Source organism: Nicotiana tomentosiformis, chromosome 11, assembly GCF_000390325.3.
Source record: "Nicotiana tomentosiformis chromosome 11, ASM39032v3, whole genome shotgun sequence".
Lineage (NCBI taxonomy): Eukaryota > Viridiplantae > Streptophyta > Magnoliopsida > Solanales > Solanaceae > Nicotiana > Nicotiana tomentosiformis.
Window position 1 is genome coordinate 82,614,269 of NC_090822.1, and position 24,410 is coordinate 82,638,678.

At 37.2% G+C, this 24,410-nt stretch overlaps 2 protein-coding genes across 3 annotated transcripts in view; both read left to right on the forward strand.

Annotated features, from left to right (window-relative positions):
• The first annotated feature begins 2,427 nt into the window (after positions 1–2,427).
• LOC104092187 (sodium/hydrogen exchanger 8) overlaps positions 2,428–24,410 on the forward strand; it is a 40,599-nt gene continuing 18,616 nt past the window's right edge. The window contains exons 1-11 of one of the 2 annotated variants that reach the window (XR_011411905.1): positions 2,428–3,015; positions 3,636–3,686; positions 4,057–4,148; positions 6,783–6,860; positions 6,935–7,092; positions 7,284–7,385; positions 7,460–7,577; positions 13,281–13,333; positions 13,412–13,477; positions 13,942–13,986; positions 23,931–23,986. Coding sequence is in view for 1 of the 2 variants with exons in the window: in XM_070188135.1 (XP_070044236.1) it covers positions 2,808–3,015; positions 3,636–3,686; positions 4,057–4,148; positions 6,783–6,860; positions 6,935–7,092; positions 7,284–7,385; positions 7,460–7,577; positions 13,281–13,333; positions 13,412–13,477; positions 13,942–13,986; positions 23,931–23,986 (1,027 nt within the window). In the remaining variant the exon portion in view is untranslated. The remainder of the gene's footprint in view (positions 3,016–3,635; positions 3,687–4,056; positions 4,149–6,782; positions 6,861–6,934; positions 7,093–7,283; positions 7,386–7,459; positions 7,578–13,280; positions 13,334–13,411; positions 13,478–13,941; positions 13,987–23,930; positions 23,987–24,410) is intronic. The other variant, XM_070188135.1, reaches the window with a different exon arrangement.
• LOC138900708 (uncharacterized) lies at positions 14,976–23,444 on the forward strand. Its single transcript, XM_070188136.1, has 2 exons — positions 14,976–22,325; positions 22,367–23,444. Exon 1 carries the CDS (start codon positions 20,284–20,286, stop codon positions 20,911–20,913), a length of 630 nt encoding a protein of 209 aa, XP_070044237.1. The 5' UTR covers positions 14,976–20,283; the 3' UTR covers positions 20,914–22,325; positions 22,367–23,444.

The window sequence follows — 24,410 nt, forward strand, 5'->3', positions numbered from 1 at the left end:
TAATATCATTGGAACTACTAGGGAGCTTCCTAAAGAAGTAGAATGTTTAAAGAAATAATTTGAAATGAAAGATCTTGAAAAGACAAAATTTTGTCTTGGTCTACAAATTGAGTATATGAAAGATGGAATTTTTGTCCATCAATCAGCATACACTGAAAAGATTTTAAAGCGATTCTATATGGATAAAGTACATCCATTGAGTAACCCGATGGTTGTGAGATCACTTGATATAAATAAAGATCCATTCCGATCTCATGAAAATAATGAAGAGCTTTTTGGTCCTGAAGTATCGTATCTTAGTGCAATTGGTGAACTAATATATCTTGCTAACACTACAAGGTCTGACATAACTTTTTCAATTAATATCTTAGCAAGATATAGCTCTGCTCCTACAAGTAGACATTGGAATGGAATCAAACACATATTGCGGTATCTAAAAGGGACTACCGATATGGGATTATTTTATGGCTATGTGTTTACATGTGGAGGCACTGCCATATCTTGGCAATCGACTAAGCAATCAATCGTGGCTAGTTCATCTAATCATGTTGAGATAATTGCTATTCATGAAGCAAGTTGAGAATGTATATGGTTGAGGTCTATAATACATCTTATTCGAGATAAATGTGATTTGATGTGTGACAAACTACCCACAAATTTGTATGAAGACTATGCAATATGCATAACCCAATTGAATGGAGAATTCATAAAAGGAGATAGGACAAAACACATTTCACCAAAGTTATTTTTCACACATGATCTTCAAAAAAATGGTGATATCAATGCGCAACATATTCATTCAAGTGATAATATGACTGATTTTTTCACTAAATCTCTACCGATGTCAACCTTCAAGAAATTAGTGTACAAGATTGGGATGCGAATTGATGCTCTCATCATGGAGAGTTAATACGCGTTGTACTCTTTTTCCCTTACACCGTTTTGTCCCACTGAGTTTTCCTTGCAAGGTTTTTAACGAGGCAACCAAAAGGCGTATTTCTAAATATGTGTACTCTTTTTCCTTCACTAGAATTTTTTTTCATAGGGTTTTTTTCCTAATAAGGTTTTAACGAGGCACATTATTTATGGACATCCAAGGGAGAGTGTTATAAGAAAAATCAAATTATGGTGGATGTCTACTCTTCCTCCATTATCTTTCTCCATGATCTTCATCTAAAATGTTAATGACATATTCAATGACATATGTTTCTTCACTTTTCATGCCTATATAAATGCTTTGTAATAGTTTGGAAAATACACACAATTGAAAAAAAAAATCTCTTCCTTCTCTCTATCTCTATTTCTTCCTCATGTTTTACTAATTTGTTTTTGTTTCATAACAACTACTCACTCTGTTTTAATTTATGTGAACATATTTTCTTTTTAGTTCGTGCCAAAAAGAATGACCTCTTTCCTTATTTGGAAATAATTTACCTTTATGTAATGATTTATACCCACACAAAATATATGTACCTTATTTTATACCACAACTTCAAAAGTGTTCTTTCTTTTCTTAAGCTCCGTGCCCAATTAAATGAGTTCAGATAAATCGAAAGGGAGGGAGTAGTACTATATAACTTGGTTGGCCAGAAACAGGTTAATCGAGGAGCCTACTAATATGCCAATCAAACGTACGGAAAAGGAATCTTCGTAACGCTCACAAAAAAACAGAAGAAGACGGAACTCAAAATGATATTAAAATCAGTTAAGATTTCACTAATTGTGTAATTTTTTTTATTACACCGTCAATTGATATATTAAACCCATCCAAAAATATTAATTGCATTGAGTGCTTGTTATTATTGGAAGAAAAATAATTTACTTATAAGTTGAATATTTTTAATGGCGTGAAACCTTTAGTAAGAACCGTGCGAATTTGGTTCAAGTCAAACAATATCATACTATATTAAAATTAACTTTAGATCGTTTTAATTAAAGACCGGTCTCTTTTAGGCAATAGCTAGTACACGTTAAGGTCTACGATTGCAAAGTCGAAATTGTAAAAAGCAATTGTCGAAGTGACAAATACAAAAGCTATCCACATTCCGGGAATGGGAATAGAGATTGGTCATTTAAGGTAATTTGACTTCATTTAATCGTTAATTTGCTATATAAGGAAATAAATTTCAATATATAACCTTAAGCCTTAACAATGAAAACGATAGACGATAATATAAACAAAAGTAAATAATCACTTTAATGCAATGTTTCAGTAAAATAAGAATGCCTGGGTTTTTCAGACATCAATTTTCAAAGAACTTCAAGTTTTACATCAAGTTTTATAGAAAGACATAATTAAAACGACACCTATTCCTTAACAAAAGATTTAAGAAGAAAACCACATAGTTCTTCTATTCTAGTCTAGTTTGGAATCCCAAACATAGCTAAAATCTACTTTAAAAACCAAAAAAGCCACAGGGTATAATAAGCTTCAGAGATTCGAGTCTCTTGCTCCGAACATGTTATTCTTTTTTAGATTCTTTTAAATTAGGCAGAATAATTCAACAACAGGCAGTTGATAATCCAAGACAGCAGTGATTATTCTATTAAAAATTACTACTACTAAAATAAAAAGAATCGAATCATCGTACACGACAACAGAAATCAACTTGGACGATTGCGTCTTAAATCTTCTCTTTTCCCTGTGTCACAACATAGTATAGTTTAATACTCCAATTTATCATCATCACCACTATTATATAGAAACCTAAAACTGAAGTTGAGCTCATTTGAAGTTAAACCTTTGTAATTTTCGGATTGATATTTGATATTCGATTATATGAACTGCTATTGTTAAAGAATTTGCAATGGAGTCGATAGTATTAACGACGCCGTTTAGAGGGCTGGAGGAGTCAACAAGTAGTTCAGAAAGTTCAGGTTCGGATCCTACAAATGCAGTGATATTTGTAGGGATCAGTTTGCTATTGGGAATCGCTTGCAGACACGTGTTGAGGGGTACCAGAGTTCCTTACTCTGTCGCTTTGCTTGTTCTTGGCATTGGCGTTGGCTCTTTAGGTTCGTTTTTCCTGTTTATTTATCTATTTATTTATTTTATATTTTTCACTTCCTAAATGATCATCAGTTCCTGAATGATCACCATGTGATCGAATTTGAGCTAAATTGCAGAATTTCCCGCATTTGACATTCATTTTGGATGTCTGTACAAATCTCAAGACACCTTTGTATCTCTGATTTGCTTGTATCTGTGTCTTCTAAGCTGCACCCACCTAATTTGCTTCAGCTGGTCCAGACTAGTATATCATAATGGGGCTTTATTGTAATTGCCTTCTTTTAAATATAAATGAACTAGCAGCCTCATCTAAAAACTTAAATTGGTAAAGAGGCGACTTATTCATTTTTAATTCAGTAACATACCGACTTGATTTTTCTTCTTGGGCCAAGCAAGTGAAAACATTTAAGTTGATGGTGGTAGTGAGACCAAATTCAAGACATGTTTTGGAATTTGTTTTTTGGACATGTTTTGGAGCATCTGCTGCCAGCTCGAGATGTAAATGACACTGATGTTATTGATCTTAAATATAATATTATGCACCTCTTCAGGTGCCAACAAAATTTTGAAGTAAACAATCTTTATATTTTGAGTGCTGATATATGCATAACAAGTTACCCTGCAGAATATGGAACACATCATGGGTTGGGAAGGATTGGAGATGGTATTCGTATCTGTAAGTTCAATTCTTTATATTCTTCGCACAAGTATCCATTAAGTTCAAATTTCTCTCTGTCCAATCAGAGGCGGATGCAGCCTACTAGTTACGGGTTCAACTGAACCCATAACTTTCGATGCAGAGTAAAAATTTATATGTAAAAATTCATTAAAATTGCAAAAATAGTAGATATAAACCCATAATTTTAAAAATATAATGGGTTCAATGTTAAAAATCTTAAAATTGAACCCATAAGATTTAAATTCTGGATACGTCTCTGTGTCCAATAGCAACTAGAACCGCCCATTCCCCAGTATACCATTGGTTAATTATTCTGCTCTCAAATGTCTGTTCCTGGTAAACCATGAACCTTTTGGCATCTGCACAGGGGCAAACATTGATCCTGATCTTCTGTTGGCGGTTTTCCTTCCTGCTCTTCTTTTTGAGAGTGCTTTCTCAATGGAAGTTCACCAGATAAAGGTACATTAACACTAGCATTCCTTTCTTCTACTGCTCGTAGAATGTGGAAACTATGGGCGCTCCAGTGATGATTTTTCATCTTTATGTATGTACATCTGTATGTTATTATGCTTGTGCATTCTTTTGACTTCTACCTCCTTGCTTGCATTATTGTTTTGTTCATATGATTGTTTATGGCATAATTTATGCTATTCTTCAGCTATAAAATAAAATGTCATGCATTATGTCTTCTTCATGTTTTACAACCTTATATCTTGCTGCTTTTATCTTTAAATGCTGACCCAGTATTGATCTGCTGGCATTGAACTTATTGTAAAGACTACAGAGGCAATATATTTTCTGATGATTAATAATTTTATTGAATAAAATGTAGCATTGAGGGAATGCTGTCATGCACAGGCTGCAATTTACAAAAATGGTTTGTATTTTCCCCTATGTTCCTGGAAAGAAGACAGGAACTCAAAAAAGTATATAGATTGTATAATCTTTCAATTTGGTCCAAAATGCTAGTAGATACAAACACCTAATTTTAAGTATATGAAATGCATCCTCCTTGCTTTCAGAACATCTGCAGTTTCTTTCTCTCCTAATACCCATAACATACATGCTGGGGTGGTGATTTCAAATGTCCTTGTGTAGCGTTTTCACTCTCTTTCCAAACCAATAGGCCAGTAATTCTTTAAGCACCTAGGCAACACCAATATCACCTAACGGCGAGGAACATGTACGGTAGTTGGAGTACTAGGTGCCAATGTAGGAAGAGATGGTCTATGTCTTCAGATTCACTGCTCACAGGTGTATCATCTATTGCATAGGACAATTTCTCCTTTCTGGAGGTTTGCTTGTGTAAGCCACCCACTGTGTAAAGCTGCCCACATGAAGGATGCTTCTAATGGGGTGTTGATCTTACACAGGTGCTTCCATGAGAAACCATTCTGGCTCTTCCTGATGAAACTAAGGATGGATAACAAGATTTGATTGTGAGAGCCACTTTTTGGTATGGTTTCCAGCACAAACAATCTGGTTTATCAGATAAATAGCCGTACTTGTCCAGCTTCTCTATTAATCCTGTGATGCTGCCTGTCTGTCAATCTTTTAGAATTCTTCTAAGCTTTTCTTCCCATCCCTTTTCCGTCGTGCATTGGGCTTCCATGTCTCACAGTATTCTGCATCATATGGAACAAATCTTGAAATTCATCTTGTAGGAGGATGTGCCTAACCATGCATCCTGCCAAAACTTTATTTTCCTTCCGTAGCCTATGTTGGATGCTGTAACCAGAAAAGAGTTCTTCCAAAAGCTCCCTAATGTACTTCCCTAAGAAAATTCCATATGAAGAGGTGACTGAGTTAGACCACCTGGGGAGGAGCTCAAACTTTACTGTGACTACTGACTTACCCATGGCATTCTGTTCAGAGTTAATTCCCAATTCCATTTGTACAGAAGACTTCTGTTGTGTAGATTTAACCCTTGTAACTAAATGACCATCTTAGGTTTGCACTCTTGCTCAGTTAACCATGTGGAATACTTTGCCTTCTGCATTACCATCCCATATAAAGTCCCCTTTAGGCTTTTTCAGCTTCTGAGAGTTCACCACTAGTTTTAAATCGATTATGTTTCATCTTGCTGTCTACTTGGGTTAAGTTACCATGTGACTAATGCAAAACTTATGCTTAATCTATTAATCCTGAGAAAAGGAGTATTGCTGGGAGCTGAAAGATAATAGTTTGTGTCTGTGAAGTTTGTGTATAAAAGAAACTGTAGAGATTTGAGACTCCGATGCGAGGCTGTGAGGCTTTGAGGTGTTTGAAGACTCCGCAAAAGGAAAATGAGGGGTTGGAGGGTTTCAGATGAAGGAAGTTGATGAAAGAAGTTAGGTGATTGGCCGTGTGGAGAGGATCAAAGATATTCTATAGTGGCAATAAATGAAAACCTCGAGAGCCCAGAAACCAGAAACTTAGCACAAACAGCCTATGTTAACTCTCCCATCAAAATATGATCATTGCAAAATGATTTAATAATTTAAATAACATGATCCCAGCATGTATCTTTTGGTGTTTATGGACAGAGAGGAACAAGAGATGTTTTGATGGCATCTCAACTCCAAATCACTCCTTGAAGGTTAAATGTCTTGTAAACCTATTTAGTTGGTCTAACTACCCCTGTAAATAACTTAGACTAAATTTTTGATTTTCTTAGCTCCCTAGATTAGCTTAATCACTTATACTGGAGCTAAATCTCAATGTTGCACTCTTGTAGTCTTTGCATCTACTTGGTGCCATCTGAAAAGATAAATCTGAATAACTCTAACTGACAAATTAGCTTAAAATCTTTTCGCTTTCCTTAGATATCTCAAACATATTGCAGTGCATAATGACCTTAATTCCTCAAAATTTTACTGTAATTGGAGAAGCTTTTCTCGGTACACTTCCATGTTAATCTCTTTGTTCTAGTATGTTTCCCACTCAGAAATGATCCCTTTTTTCCCTCTATCACTAATCATATTATGGCATTTGGCTTAACACTATTTGCCTTCTGTAACATTATTTTTCTGGTTTCCACCTCTGATCATTGAATTTGTCAATTTGGCTTTAACCTGTATTAGTGAACTAAACCAGTCATTTCTCCAAATGCAGAGGTGTGCAGTACAGATGATTCTACTTGCTGGGCCTGGCGTGCTTATTTCCACCTTTTGTCTTGGATCTGCCCTCAAGGTCAGCTGAATTCTGATTTTCCAGAGTTTAATAGTTTTTTCGGCAGAAGCATCTGAAATTAGTGACAAATGTAGCTTGCTTTTCCTTATAACTGGAGCTGGCAAACATCGTTGTTGCTTGGTGGACTTCTAAGTGCTACTGATCCTGTGGCTGTTGTAGCCCTTCTCAAGGAGCTCGGTGCCAGCAAGAAATTGGGTACCATAATTGAAGGAGAGTCCTTGATGAATGATGGGTAATTTACTCCTAGTAGAAATATGTTGTATGTTGCTTATGTTAAGAGATGTAAATTTGCTTCATCCATATTAGAGGGGATAAGTGGAATTTCATGATAATTGTATCCTCTTTCCTTCCCCTTTCCTTGGAGAGTTTTTCCAATAATATTTTGCTTATTCTTCATTGTGGTAACTCCTCCTTTTCCTTCAGGACGGCAATTGTTGTGTATCAGCTACTTTTAAGGATGGTAACTGGTTGGGCCTTTAACTGGGGAGCCGTCATCAAATTTTTAGTACAAGTTTCCCTTGGGGCGTATGTATATTTGCATTTAATATTGGTTATCTGCTAGTGGAAGTCGTCTGATAAGTTTTGTTTTTGTGGTCCAGAGTAGGCGTTGGTCTTGCTTTTGGAATAGCTTCTGTTTTATGGCTGGGTTTCATTTTCAATGACACGGTGATTGAGATCACCCTGACTCTTACCGTGAGCTATGTTGCTTACTTCACAGTATGTACCCTTCCGATCTTGCATACTTGAAACGCTTTCTTTTTTTGTTTTGAAAAGGTAACAATTCCAATATATTAGTTAATATATCGGCACAAAGTTTGTGCTGGGAGTCAGAATGTACATCATGAAGGGTGAAGACAAAAACCTAAAGCTAAACAATCCTTGTTCTTCTTACAAGGAGTCTAAGACTTCTATGATTGAATCCTGGTCATCAATCTCAAAAAAAATATATTCTAATTTACACTAAAAGCTAAAAAGGAGAATACAATTCATTTTGATCTTCTGTGTAGGGCTACTTGTATCTTCAAAGCACCTAGCATTCCTCTCCTTTTATACTGTCCAACAAATAGCAGCTGCGAAAATTTTCCATGTCTTTGTTACAGGTAGAGTTCCTCCCTGTATTCTACCTAGAAAAATTCAGAGGTTCTTCCTGGCATTGTCCACCTAATACCCCTGAGGTTGATGAACAATTCCCACAACTGTCTGGTCATTCTACAGTGTAGAAACAGATGGCTAATTGTCTCTCTTGTCCACATAAATAGCATCTACAATCAATTGGTAATCTTCTTTTCCTAAGATTTTCATGAGCAAGTACTGCTTCTTTAGCTACCAACCAAGTAAAGGATGCCTCTTTATATGATTTTTAACTTTGGAAATGTGTTTCACAAGGCCATAAGCTGATTTGAGACACCTGATTCAAATCTCTGTAAGCTGAACTTACTGTATAACTTCCACTTCTGTGCTTCTGCCATGAAAGAGTGTCTTCCTGCTCTTGTAGTCCTCTGCATTGTTCCAAGGTGTTATAGAATTCTGTTATTTTAGGCAAATCCCTATCCTAAAGTAGTCTTTTGATGGTTAAGTTCCATCCCTGAATTCCCCATAATTCCTTTCTCTGTAGCCCCCTGTTGCTTATTCAGAGCAATAATATCAGGGAATAAACTCTTCAGACATCCTATTCCCAGCCAGTTGTCCTCCCAGTATAATATTTTCCTTCCATCCCTCACAATGAAATTCAGTTTGAACGAAAGACTTGGCTGCAGGTTCCTGATTGATCTCCAGTCTCCACAGACTGGTTCCATAAGTATTCTTCACCTTGCTAGTCATCCAGAAGCCTTCTTTTCCATACTTGGCCTTTATCACCCTGCCCCGTAGTGTTTGTTCTTCCCTTGTAAACCTCCACAACCACTTCATCAATAGACATTTGTTCTTCCTTTCCAGATTTCTGATTCCCAGTCCCTCTTCTTGTTTACTAATAGTTAGCTTTTTCCATTTAACTAAGTGCAATCCTTTTCTATCTTTATTTTCATGCCATAGAAAATTCCTTCTCAAGGTTTCCAGCCTCTATACTACACTTGCAGGTAAAGGGAATAAGGACATCATGTAGGTAGGGAGAGCATCCAGCACAGAGTTGATATGAACTAGTCTACCTCCCAGAGAAATGTACTATGGTTTCCATCTAGCTAGCTTTTTCTCACATCTTTCCGTCATTTATTTGTATTAGGATGGGAAACCTTATCTCTTATCTACTACCTTGGCCTGTAAAGTTTGTCAACTTGTCTAGATTCTTTTATCATTAGCTTTCAAGTTCCAAATTGTGAGAAAATAAGAGAAGATAGGAGATATCTCACTGGTTTAACGATAATTTAATACAATAGGTGTAAGATACATTCTATTTTTATATTTAACCCGCGATGGACTCTAATTTATACTAAGATACACTAAATTTTTTACTAAGTATCTAAGCTTACCCCTTAAGGTAGTGCATAGATGTCGTATATACCTAGCTTTTGTTTACATATATAACTAGTTCGCAGAGTGGGTTGCTCTAGTGGTGAGCACCCTCCACTTCCAACCAAGAGTTTGTGAGTTCGAGTCACCCCAAGAGCAAGGTGGGGAGTTCTTGGAGGGAGAGAGCGGAGGGTTTATCGGAAACAACCTCTCTACCCCATGGTAGGGGTAAGGTCTGCGTATACACTACCCTCCCCAGACCCCACAAGTGGGATTATACTGGGTTGTTGTTGTTGTATATAACTAGTTCGCAGACCAGGGGGGGATTTGATGAATATGTCTTGCATGCTGATCATTTGACTTTACAAACTTGAAAGTATCTTTCAAGAGTTTGGTCCTTTCGTGAAACACTAAATTTAATTCAATATGTGGTGCAACGACACTCTAACTCCTTCAATCAAATGTCCAGTAATTTCAGTTCTTGAAGTTCTAGTTAGAGCAATATAAGTTGGAGGTTGCCACCATTATGCTTGGATATTTGGCTTCTGCATTGAATCTAGCAATAAGGTTTCATACTGTACTAACACACTGAATGACTGCCAGCTAAAACATAGCACCCGGAGATGGAGCGCTATCGAAATGTCCTCTCAAGGTGTACATACATGCCATATATACCTAGTTTTCCTTACATAGAGAACTAGTCCATGGACCAACGAGAGACTTGGTGAATGTCTTGCAAACTGATAATTTGACCTTACAAACTTAGTGATTGTAACAACCTACTTACTGCTAGCGGTTGAACTAGAAAGGGGTTCACTGCGAAGCTTGCCTTAGGCAACATGAGGTTCCTTTTGGGTTAAAGCCCAAGAGAGGCCCCAATGGTTGGGCCATAGTGGACAGTACCTTGGTAGTTGGGCTTGAGGCATTACAAGTGGTATCAGAAGCAGTACCGCACATAGTACAATTATGGGCAAACCTCAACGAGGATGCTGAGTTCCTTGGGGGTGGTGGGGGGTGGAGTGTAACAACCCGTGGATCTCTGACAATTGAACTCGAATGGGGTTTGTTGTTAAGCTTGCCTTAGGGAAATCCCACGTTGGAATGGGAGGGAAAAGTTAGGGGCCATAAAATGACGAGTTTAGGATTTAATTGTCGAGGCGCTTTTTGGATTAAAGCCTAAGGGGACAAAAAACCGTGAGGCCTCAAAGGGTACGTCAGAGCGGATCGAACTTACTGGGAAATTACACAAAGAAGAAACCATCTGACCATTCAAATCACCAGCTCCTATTATTTTAGCACCGGATCTTAGATAAAAGGCCAAAATTGATGAAAATAAAACAAGAAACTGAATCAAACTTGTTGGGAACTTACCCTAAAAAGGGTGTTGCGAAAGTTGCCAAAAGATTTGCACTTGAAAAATAGCTGTTGGGAATCATTTCTGAAATAAATAGATTTCCAGCTACTACAAAATGATCTCTAGAGAATTTACTGGATGAATTGCCTGAATACTAGCTAGGAAAGAGGTATGCTGTGGCAACGATCACCACAAAGAGACGTCTTGCAGGAAAGGTCAGCAAAAAGGGATGCCGTGTTTCCAGGAAAGGTCATTGAAAAGCTGTGGGATGCTGCTAAAACTGTCTCCTGAAATAGGCATGGTGCCACCAAAATGTTCACTCAAAGTAGACGCTATACCGTCTATAAGGTCAACTGAAATTAGTATGGTGCCGTTAGAACAATAGTTATTTATATCTTAATGAAGTTCTTAGAGGTTCTGATACCATGTGAGGATATAATAAGGAAGATATATCGGTGACTTGATGATAATAAAGTACAGAACACATTCATATATATTTGTTGTATAATCCAAGTCTTAACTTATAAGGCACACTAGTAGAAGCAATACAACAACTACGCCTCAATCCCAAGCTAGTTGGGCTAGGTTGTATGAATTCTTCAATATAAAAAGTGCTCTGTTTGGGTCCACTAGTGTAAGTAATACGACTAACAAAATTAACTGTGTATTTGTAAAGAAATAAAAGAGAAGAGAACGCGAATACTTCAAAATAACTTGATTACAACAAATTATAGGTAGTAAAACATGACAAACACTAAGTAGTTGTCCCGTGTAGGATAATACCCACATGTATGACTTAACTCTTCCAGTAATCTGCTCTGATATTTTAAAACTAACCGTTTAATATTCTAAAGCGCCCTCTCAATACCTGGTGAAACCAACTTGAGTTTCTTTTATTTTGAAAACATTGAAAGCAACAAAAAATAAATTGTTCCTCCAAAAGTTATAGCAACAACTTGATCACTAGAATCTTGTTGGGAAAGTTTGAGTTGGATCTTGCTGGAGAGTAGATTCTAGAGCAATGTCCAGAGATAATAATGTTGCCAAAACAATTACCGACAGAGGAGAAGTGCCATATGAACAGCTACTTGAAAGAGAAGGGGTGCTGCAAGAAAAGCTGTGTTGCCTGCTGGTAGTTGGAGAAAGAAGTTGTGCCGGTTGTCGAAGAGAGTAGGATGCAGGTTGCCAGAGAGAGAAGGGCCTTGGTCTCTAGAGAGAGGAAGGGCGCTGATCAGAGGAGAAAGGAGCGTTCCTAGTCACCAAAAAAGCGGAGTGGCATTGATCGCTGGAAAAAGGGAGTGGCTTTGATTGCTAGAAAAGAGGAGGTTCACTAGTCACTGGAGAAGAGTGACATTGGTCGCTCAAAAAGAGAGAAAGCAAAGGAACATTGATCGGGCTGTCAGGGTAAATCCTCCCATCGATATAGGAAGCTATTTGAGTCTCTACCAAAATCATAAAGATATGGATACAATTTAAAGAAAATAAAAGAGAGAAAAGAGAAATTGATTACTTGAATAGAACTTGCTTACAAGGCACACCTTGTTAATAGTGTTAGACAAAATACACATTTAGTGATTGTCCAATTTTGGAAAATATCCAACTTTGGACTTAACTCTTCAACACTCTAATTCTAATATTCTCACACTAACCCTTTAATATCCTATAGTCCTAAGTATAGCTATATAAATTAGACAAGGTCTCTTAGGTGCATGGCTATTGGCTAATATTTCTTGATATATTCTCTTATGTTCTAGGGAAGAGAAGTTAGAAACATGAGATATATCTTGGAAACAATATCCTAGAAATGTCTATTAACTTCGTAGCATCTGCCACCAGATTTGTGAAGTTCAGAATTCTGAAGGAAATAGAGAAGAAAAAATATATAAATCAAAAGTATTGGGAAATGTTTTTAAAAAAATAACCGAAGTTATTTTCCAAGCAATGGTGTCACCTGAAAATGTTTTCAGCGTGATAATTCTTGGCACAAGGAAATTATTCTATCCTTTTTCTGAAGTTATTGAATATTAGAAGAATATGGGTCCAAATGGAGCGAAATGCATAGTGATGATTCATATAGCAGGTACCAACTAACTTGGCATTGAGGGATAAATATTGTCATTGCAATTTATGTAGCATAGTTTAACTGAACATGCAATTTAAAATGCCTATATTATATTAATAGCAGAGTATTAAAATAGCGGTTGCACATTTAGTTTACAGAGATTTCATATTGAAATTTAAAAATGAAAGGTCAAACAAATTTGAGTTTGAAACTTGTGCAAGTTGCATAAAATAGTACTATTATAATTAGAATGGTGCTAAACATTTTTAGGATATTTCAAAATGGAAAGCGTGTCACTTAAGTTGGAAGGGATAGAGTACTTCATAGCCTGAATCTCTTTGATGTGAATTAATATTTGTGATTTTTGATCTTTTAATCCATGCCATTTTTATAATCATCTCTATTACCCCTACCTATGCATTTGTTGTTGACTTTGTCCTTCATGTGGATTTACAAGTCTGCTGCCACTCTTTTCCTTTTCCCTTGGCCCATATGTGGCTACATCAAGTTCACATATTTTTCCATGTGACAAAGGCCAATCACAGCTTCCATGAAACAGGCACAACAAGGGGCTGATATCTCTGGTGTATTGACTGTGATGACTCTGGGGATGTAAGTGTTAAAATTGATCTTTAGATATTCTTTCGACAGCTGGAAAACACCTTATTTTGATATGACATGCATTGACAGGTTCTACTCAGCTGTAGCTAAAACTGCTTTCAAGGGTGAGAGTCAACAAAGTTTGCATCACTTTTGGTAAATTTTACTGATCCTCTTATAGACATTGAAATTGAACAACTGACAAGAAGACTTGCTTCTGGCACTAGACCTTGTACAGTACTTCCCTTCCGAAGACAAAAAGCAATAATTTTAAAAAAACCTAGAGACACTGATATAACAACTGTAGTATCTACTAATTCTATTTCTTGTCATCTTGTTTTGAGTTGCACAGTTTACTGCTCCAGAAAAATTTGTGCAAAATCTACTAATATCTAATTTGAAATCGGGTAACATCATCTACAAGCGTTGCATTATATATTTGAGTATAAGATTTATGTCTTACCTTCTGATATCACTACCCACACGATTGAACATCTGTAAGATGATAGCATGTCATGTTTTTCATTTATATGTGTATGCAACAGGTCTCAAGTGTATAATATGCTGCTTAGAACAACTTTAGATTTTGTTTTTTAATATAAATCTTACCTTTGTTTCAGGGAAATGGTTGCCTATATTGCAAATACATTAATTTTTATCTTAAGGTAAGTATGTATTTCAGCTTTCTTATCAACTCTGTTGCTTTAGTAATTTTTAACAGTATTAGTTTGAAGAGGTCTTTAGACGGCTATGTTGCTTAAAAGAATTTAGATTGCCAGCCTTAAATGCTTCTTGATTCTAAATCCTATAAAAGCAGTAGGTCAATTTACTATTAGCTAATCTAGTAAACTTGTTGAAAGAGTAATATTAAGAAAACCCCTTATTTGAGATAATGAGAAACTTTAGCATTATTAATTCTTATCTAGCATCAATGTGCACCAACAGGCAAGTCCCTGACAAACTGGTTATAAGGGATTTTTGTATTTTTTGGGTCATTGAAACCAAAGCGGCAGAAATGGACTTGCTGCTGCTAACTTTGGATAGGAACCTGTAACACAGGCTAAAGAGAACTTGAAAGGCATGGAGGTGGGCTTCTTTGTCTACCATGCTCAATTCTGAAGTGGACAATTCTGTTTTTCCAAGAGCCTTACCTACTTCAGAGTTACTTAATAATACTTTTAGAATGATTATTTTTGGAGGAAAGGTTGATATGTTAATCATCTATTCAGATGTGCATGGCTGGAGTGTTGGTTGTACTTTGATAATTCATTACAAGCCCAACAACAAAGTAGCCTCTCAATAATACCCTCCTACTGGAAATAGATTGGGGAACAAGCAAGTTTAAGTAGTTGGAAAAATTTGTTGACAATAGAATCAGATACAACATTTTTTAGCAACCAAACAAATATGATTTATGAGTGTTTATAAGGCTCCCTTTCAGACTGCCTTCAAGAGTGTGGGAGGTGGGATTCATGCGGTGGCTTTGAGTGCAAGTTGCCTAATTTGAAGAAACAATACTTCCCTAAAGCCTGCATGTTAACTCTTTCTAAGTCCTTATTAGGAACTCACATAACTTACTTAATGTCATTCTTTTCTGATGCATGTTTTAGTGCCCCTTCAACACATTTTCTTTTGGGAAGGTTGCAGCAAAGTTCGTAAGGACCACTTGACGATGCGGTAGATTGTGTTTTCCCTGATGAGAAATAGTGGTCTGCGCATAAGGGAACTGCAGATACCTCATCAAGCCTTATTAGGAAAAAAGATGTGGAGATTAAGCAGAGGATAAAACTCAGCGATGGGTTGATTGCATGGAATTACAGAGTGGATGAGGGTAGCTGGAGTTCTAAACAAGTTAGCAAGACAAATGAAGAATGGAGTCCAAATGGGATGTGTGATGCTTTCGCCATATTTATTTCCTCTAAAGTGGGGAACTGGTGATGCAGGTTTTGGATATGATGAGTGTATGGAGGGCCTCAATCTAAGTTCCTCGGACACGGGTGCGGATCTAGAGGTCGGATCCTTCGAGATGTAAATTCTAAGATTCGGGGATACAGATCCTAGTACTGATACCAGTGTAGGGATTCGGCTAAAAATAATTAAAAATAAATAAAAATAAATCGAAATTATGAGGAATTTGGTGGAATACTTATGTATAGCTTATAAAGTGTGGATTTCTTTTTTATTCTCAAGTTGTAGATAAGTAAAGAATTGATTTCCTTGATAAAGTATGCTATTTTCTTCAAATTCGCCCTAGTTTTGGTTCTGATCTCGGGAATCAAATTGTATCCCGTCTCGAATTTTTCCGTCCGTCGCAGTCAAAGTACCCAAAATTGTTTGACCAAATCCGGTACGGATCCCATACCCACACCCATACTAGTGTCGTGTCGACACGGGTACGACACCTAAACTGCCGTGTCGGAACAACTTAGGCCTCAATGAACAGAAAGGATGATTATGCTACTAATTTTCACTTTATAACAGAAACCAAAATCTGAAGAACTGGAAATCAAAATCATCGTTGCACTAATCTCTTTATATGTTGGATGAGCCAATAAGCTACGGATATCATCCTTAAATATCTTTTCGCTGCAGTTTGATAGAAAGAAATAGAATGGCCTTTCAGTATGAGCAGGTGTCAGTGCTTAAGTCCTTTCTTTTGCACACTTATAGCCTGTTTGGCCAAGCTGCAAAAATCAGCTTATTTTGAGAAGTGTTTTTTCAAAAGTGTTTTTTTCAAAATAACTTTTGGTGAGAAACAGTTTGTGTATGGCTAATTAATTTTAAAAGCACTTCTGAGCAACAATTAATATTTGGCCAAGCTTTTAAAAACTGCTTTTAAGTGTATTTTTCTCAAAAGTGTTTTTCAAATAAGTTCTTTTGGAGAGAAGCTACTTTTTTCTGCTTCTTCAAAACTGGTTCTGCTTCTCTTCAAAAACACTTTTTTTCTTCCAAAAGTTTGGCCAAACACTTCAACTTTGAAAAAAAAGCACATTTTTTGAGAAAAAAGTGCTTCTCGGATTGGAGAAGCTTGGCCAAACAGACTATTAATATGCCTTAGGATAGGGAACACTATGTGACCATGGATGAGCTGAGCCGAGCTTGTTAGATGAGTGGTTTCTAGGTTTATGGCTATTCTTTTTGGTAGTCAGTTTGTGGTGGCACTCTTTTTGCTAGTGCATGGGGAGGCGCTCCTTTGGTGCCTAGTTAAGTATAGCGCCCTTTTAAAAGGCGCTATATATATAAAGCCCTAACATACCGCGCTATATATATTATGTTGGCCCATCAATAATTCTTCTGGGAATATAACAATAATTTAACTGGGTATAGCGCCCATATTTAAGGCGCTATACCTGAAATAATTGTACCCCCAGACTGGTTTTTGCCTTATTTAAAGAGGTTAAGGATTTTGTAAAAATCCATTCATAAGTATTTTCAAGTCTTCTGAAATATTTCTTCGTTAAGTTATCTTGCATTAAGAAATGTCTGGATGCAATGACGTACTAAGGTGTTATTGTGGCAAACGTGCGATTATGAAGCCATGTTGGTCAAATAGTAATGTGGGGCGCAAACGCTGGATATGTCAACAACTTGTAAGTTATTGTTTTGGAAAAAATGTTTGTTAATGTTTTTTATATAAAATGTTGACTAATAGTGTTGTGTTATAATAGCTATTGGTAGGACGGAAATCAATGTAGATTTGAAAAATGGTATGATGAACCCATTAACCAAGAATACTACAAATCGTGTTTGCAGTATGTTTGGAATATGACCGGTGAATACGAACTCCAGATCTTTAAACTACAACGACAACTTACGGCAGTGCAGGAGAAACTAAAAGAGGCGGAAGAAGAAAACAATAGGTTGGAAGAGAAATTTAAGTGGTTGAAGCAGAGAATAGTGGACGATAGTGACTAAACAAACACATGGATGTGTTGACTAAACAATCATGTATTTTTATTAGTTGTACCGAATTTAAATTATGTTAAGTTGCTATGTTTGTTTTTGTGTTGTAGTATTAAACTAATAAATAACCCGAGAAATAAGAACACATGCGCATATAATATAAACCATAAATAATGTTGCTATTACATACTGAATGTCATGTGTACAAATAATAAAAAATATCAATGTAAAGGGAATTTATTCTTAGGACCAAGTGATGCTCCCAGGCACGCTCCCCGAGACTCTTCTCTCTCTTCTTCTTCCTAAGACTACACCACCCCGATCAAGAGCCAAGCTTCCCGCGTCCAAACCCCAGTGAAATTCTCCGGCAACCGAGCCCTCACGCGCGGCCAACTCGCGTGCTTTTCCGGCGAGATCTCAGCCACGCGCCGGCGCGTGTGGCTTTTTCCGGCGACTTTTCAAACTTTTTTCATTAGACAGCCTCTTCTCGAGGCTTTTCCGAGCCTTCCCGTTTCAGTTTCACCAAAATCCGACGACTTTTTCTTTTTCCGGCCATTAAACACCAGATGCCAGTGATTGTTTCCTTTTTTTCATCTTATGTGATCTCCTTTAACACATCCGTTATTATGGGTAGCGACAGGAATTATTATAATGCAGGTTTTCAATCCTTTGACATCACAAAAAAATGTTCTAGGTCTGAAGTATGGTTCGAATGGGTTGAACGTAGCAGGAAACTGATGAGGACAGCAACTGCTAGTCTCAAAGTTATGAAATGGGTGACAGAAGTATTTAATGTGGCGTCAAAGGAACACAACAAGGCAATAAGGAGATGGAATATGAAAGACCACTATGCAGAATTTTATTGCAATCTTAAATACAATGAATATGGTAGGTACATCAGTTTCATTGCCGTACAAGGGGAGAATATGTCTGTCATAATTACACCGGAAATCTCACAAAATGCAGGGTGGGGAGACATAGCTCAAAAAATACAAAGGCTCATAAATGTCCTAGAAAAAGAAAGGAATATTCAGATTGTGAGAAACCCCCAGCTGGAGTCATCATCTAATGAAGCAGTCAGAACACACATATGGTCATCAGAAGGAACGAAATCTTCCCCAATCAAATTCAACAGGTCCAAAGTTATAATCCCTGGAGGCTCAGAATTATCATCGGACAAAGATGTGCTGCACTGGTGCATAGTAGGAAAAGTTATGACTTCTATGAAGGAGACTCCAACTCTGAACGATATCAGGAGATGGGCTTGCAACACATGGAAATCCACCATTAGTGTTAACGTGCATTAGATGAATGATTCTCAATTTTTGTTTGAACTTCCATCAAGGAAGGATGCAGAACAAGTTCTTATGGGAGAATGGCATTGGAAGAAGTCCAAAGTTATTCTTGATTGGTGGAAACCTACTACTGGCTGCTGGTCACAAGAGATGGAGCGTGATTGGGTTTGGATTAGGCTTTTGTGACTTCCTGTTAATCTATGGTCTGAGAAAGTGTTCAAAGCAATAGGTGACCAATGTGGGGGATGGATCGAAACGGAGGAGGAGACAACACTCAAAAATCATCTACGATGGGCAAGAATTAAAGTGAAGAGAGATGGAAGCAAGGTACCAAGAGATATACAGGTGGAAAGCGATGGGTTTATGTACAAAATTCCCATCTGGTGCGAAGTTCCGGCGACGGTGATGGCGGTCTTGCAGGATGATGATGAAGGAAGGCAAGGTCAGATGGTTAATATGGGAAATCTTCTAGTAGATGGGACTTATTCGTCGCATCAGTCCTCTAGCCACGTGGGTACATCGAAAGAAGGGGAGAAGTTTAAAAAATTGGCAGGTGTGCCAGAGTCACTTGAGGTCGTCACTGTTTCTTTTAATGAAGTTTTGGGCCACAAACAATTAATTAGTTTTGGCCCGAAATTGCCAGATCCCTCAGTTGATATTTGTTGCAAAGGCCCACCTCAAATAACCCAATCTGAGGACCCTCTTTTAAAAGATCCTCTGCTAATTGAGATACAGGCTATTGTAGCGGACTCTTCAATGGAAAATCACGTTAATGAACTAACGCTGGCAACAAAGGTCGGCCGTCTTGAGGGAACTGACGAGGAGAACCATCCGATCCAAGCTGACAAAGAAAAGGCCATGGTGATAGTCACAGAAAAGGAACACCATCGACATAGAACCAGGAAATTAACAACATGCAGATTGGGGAGGGGAGTACAATTGGGGATTGGGCCATAGAAGAAGCTCTACCTCTAAATTCACTAGCCAATGAAGAAGAGAAGGATCCAGATTTTGATACATCAATTTGGGTGCATCAAAATATCATCAGATTGAGCAAAGAGTTTGGGGTGGAATTTCAAGGGTGTGAGAAAGAAGCACTTCAGTTATTTATAAAGATTGATGGTAAGAGGCGAGCTTCAATAGAGTCATCAATGACGACAATGGAGGCAGTCACCCCCAAAAAGAAAGAAAGCAAAGAAGTGAGAAACTTAGATATTGGGAGCAAGTTCAAAAGCAACGGTACTAGAAGCAGGGGGGATATCTTGCCATTGATAGTAAATGATGATCAAAATTGTATCCTGGAATGTTAGGGGATTAAATAGATATAGAAAGAGGGAGTCGATTAAAAATATGGTTCATAGTTGGAAGGCAGATGTTTATTGCTTCCAAGAGACCAAGATAGAAGGGAAAATCAGGGAATTAGTTAGAGAACTATGGGCATACATGTGGGTGAATTTTGCTCAGTTAGAAGCAAGTGGAACTAGGGGGGGGGGTATCCTTATCATGTGGGACAGTAGGGTATGGGAAGGGGAGATTAGTAGCTTGGGTATGTATTCCATCACATGTAAGTTCAGTGGCAAGTCACAAGAGTTTGATTGGCACTTATCTAGTGTATATGCTCCTAATGACACAGTTTAAAGAGAAGTATGGTGGGAGTTAGGTGCTGCTAGGGGTTTATTCACTGGGCCTTGGGTAGTGTGTGGGTACTTCAACACTGTTAGGTTTCCATCCGAGAAGAAGAATTGTAATAGTTTCACCAGATCAATGACTGAATTTACAGAATTCATTGAGGATATGGGGTTAGTAGACTTGCAACTGCTAGGAGGGAAGTTTACTCGGAAGAAAGGGGTTAATCACAATATTGCTGCTAGGTTGGATAGGTTCTTGGTTTCTGAAGAATGGGATGGAGGCTTTAGAAATATTAAGCAGTCAATCATGCACATAGTCACTTCAGATCACTCACCTCTGATGCTACAATGTGGGAATTGGGAACCAGTGAAATCTTATTTCAAATTCGAGAATTGGTGGCTGCTGACTCAAGGCTTCAAGGACAGAATTAAAAACTGGTGGGATTCTTTCTCTTCTGCTGGTAGACCTGATTATGTTCTTGCTTTCAAACTGAAAGCTTTGAAGGAGAAACTCAAAGAGTGGAGTAAATCAATACAAGGTAGCTTGGATATGCAGAAATTGAACATCCTTGGCCAACTTGTTGAACTTGAGGAGATTCAAGAGCTGAGGATCCTGAATGATGAAGAAATACATAAAAAAGCTACCCTACTGTTGGAGTTCGAGGAAACTGCTAGAAAGGAGGAGATAGCATGGAGGCAAAGGTCCAAAGCTATTTGGTTGAAAGGAGGAGATAGAAATACTAAGTTTTTCCATAAAAACTGCTAATGCTCATAAAAGGTACAATAACATTGATAAGTTACTAGTTAATGGGGAAACTGTGGAGAATCTTGAAGACATCAAGAAGGAGATAGTCACTTTTTACCAAAACTTATACACAGAGGCTGAGGAGTGGAGACCACAATGTGATCTAAGGGAATGCCCAACCATTAGTCTAGAGGATAACCAGATGTTACTGAGCACCTTTGAACCACAAGAAATCGGTATCTCCGCCTATCAACCCACTTCCTAGCTAAAGGGAGAAACGGTGGAGATAGTGCATCCGCAACGAAGGGTGGTAGAGGTGGCTGCAACTGCAGGAACCGCTCCATGCCCAAACCTAATACACAACGTGGACGTAAAATTTAAGGTATATTTTTACTATGTATGTTATAATCATGAAAATAATTGACTATGTTTTCACCTGAAGCAGCGGCAAAAATCCGGCAACGTCTCGCTGGGTGCCCATGCTCGCCCGGCACATCTGCCTGTACAAGTAACCAAGAACAGCAACACCCCAGCTGTAATCATGTAAATCATCTAGTCGCTCAAGATGATGAAGAAATCTCAAGCTGACTAGGTTTCCCGAAGTGTTCGAGAACAATACCCCTCCAAACATAAACAGCAACAACAACCTCGTGTACCGGTTAATATGAAGATCCGGTGTATCATCCGTAATGTCCGCATGCATCGCCTCCAGATGCAGCCGGATGGGCGTCAACTGTAGACGACTAGCCCCAACCAATGCAGCCTCATCCGCTGGCTGGAAACTGGTGAGCCGTTGCAACATCTCCAGGTACTACAATCACGTATAATCTCTGATGGCATGCGGTAAAGCAACAGGATGTCCATCAACCGGCAGCCCATACAGAACCTCCACGTCCTGATGCGTGATAGTAGCCTCGCCAATGGGTAAATGGAATGTGTGCGTCTCCGGTCGCCACCGCTCTATCAAAGCCGTGATCAACGACCAATCCAGCTGCAGCCGGCCGATCTCAATAATCCTATAGAAACCCGTATCCTGAAGGCGTCTGACTATACGGGGATGGAGATGGTGGGCCCAAAGAAAGTCCCACATATCGTCTACTCTTCTAGCACGGAACGTCTGGGCCAATAAGTGCCCCTCCTATATGTACAAAGACCTATGCTCGGCCTGTAGCAACAGTAGCTCTAGCGAGGCAGGTCCGGGATGCACAGACGGAACCTCTATGACGACTACTGTAAATCGAACAATATTAATTAAAGTATTTTTCTTTTTCATTGCTTAACATCTTTAAATATATTGCAATACCTTTAATATTAAAATTTATTCGATATTTTTACTATATTGTTAATTAGGTTGATACATTTTCAATATTATAATTTTATATTTTATATGTTAGTTTACTATTTTATATGTTTGTTTATTATTTAATATGTTTGTTTCTTATTTTATATGTTAGTTTATTATTTTATATGTTAGTTTTATTATTTTATATGTTTGTTTGTTACTCACCTATTTTTGACTATAATAAAATTAAATAATTAATTTTCATAACTATACAAGATTTAATTATTAAATATTCATATAACAATACTTAGTTTGAGTCCAAATGAATCACATTTTGGTTCCGGACTCGATATTTGAGGCCCAGTAGCACCAATGTATCCAATGTTCTTGTGTTCATGATGACAAAATTTCCTCGATTTATCACTCAACAAGTCTGTTATTTTATATGTTAGTTTATTATTTTATATGTTAGTTTTATTATTTTATATGTTTGTTTGTTACTCACTTATTTTTTACTATAATAAAATTAAATAATTAATTTTCATAACTATACATGATTTAATTATTAAATATTCATATATCAATACTTAGTTTGACAAATATTGTTGTTTTCTCATGTTATTTTCTTACGTTTGTTGACTAGAATTGGAGAGAGTTTGTTTTTGAATTATCAGCTTTTTTGACATATTTTTGGGTTTAACAGATACTTAAATGATTAATTTCAATAACTACAAAGATACTACGCTAAAGGGCACTACATATTACTACGCTAAAAGGGCACTACATTAGGCCACAAGATACCACTACAAGGAACTAAAGTAACAATTTATTTATTTTACTAGTCTTTTAGCAAATAAATAATCTAAACCGGATAAAAACAACAAATTAATTTAATCATAAAACAATCACGAAAATACATATACCACAGTAAAAAGTAACTAATTAACATTTGTTTTTAACAACTAACAACAATTTCTCTATTTTACTAATTGTTTTTAGCACATTAATACTATAGTCCGGATAAAAAATAACAAATTAATTAAATCGCAAAACAATCACAAAATAACATAGAGCACATTAAAAACAACTAATAGGCATTTTTTATACCTGAGTTTTAACAAAAACTAAGTCGGAATACCTCGATTTAAAATTTTTGGACAGTTGAAGATTTGGTGATTTGGAGCCGAAGCGAGCAACCCACTGCGAGATAACGCCTTAGCTAGGATGTGGGACCGAGAATCTATACTTTTTGTGGGACCAGTGGGCTCCACTCGAGCTTTTTTTCCTTAACAATGGGGGACCACTGGGGGAACTGCTGTTTTGTTTTGTTTAATGGGGGGGAACCGCTGTTTTGTTTTGTTTAATGGGGGGGAGCGTTTCTGGTTTGGTGGGGAAGGGGAGTGTACGGGTTTTTATGTGGGTATAGCGCCTTATATTAAGACGCTATACTATATCGTCTTAATATAAGGCGCTATACCTTCCCGCTCATTTCAGGTTCAAATATAGCGTCTTTTAAAAGAGCGCTATACTTAACTGGGCAAACGGCCGTTAAGGTATAGCGCCTTTTAAAAGGGCGTTATATATATTATGGTCACCAGTTTTGTTTTCCACACATTTTGGTTCTTTGAGTCCAAAAGAACCACATTTTGGTTCCGGACTCATATTATTTATCTGAGTGGAATTGATTTTTGTTCTTATCAACTTATCCCATGAAAACGAAAACCTAGTTGCTGATTTTGGTTATCTTTTTCTGCAGTGGAGTCGTCATAGCTGAAGGAATTCTCCATGGTGACAATATTTTCAAAACCCATGGTACTACTGCTAAAATGACATTTGACTTATGAGGACAAAAGTATCATTTATCTTACAGTAACCAATCCGATTTACATATTTTCTTGTGTTATGTTTCTTCTCTATTTATTTTCTGTACATTTTGCCTGCAATTGTTATTTACAAAATGAATTTGGTACTAATGGGCTTCAACAGATCTCAGATACTTGAGATATCTTCCAACTAAGAGTCAACTGACATTAAATCAGTGAAAGAGCCGGCCATGGTATTTGTTACAACATATGCATATAACATATACAAGATAATAAGCTTTTGGGAGTAAGAGTCATTGAGGTCTTTAATTTAATGACCTGCATTTTATATTTAAAAGTGAGAACTGTTTGAGGTCTTTAATTTAAATGACAACATGTTGACTTTAATAGTTAGTGCATTGTCCCAATGATAC

Excerpts from the sequence above, each read along its gene's own strand:
- LOC138900708 (XM_070188136.1), top strand. The coding sequence starts at position 20,284 with ATGACTGAATTTACAGAATTCATTGAGGATATGGGGTTAGTAGACTTG.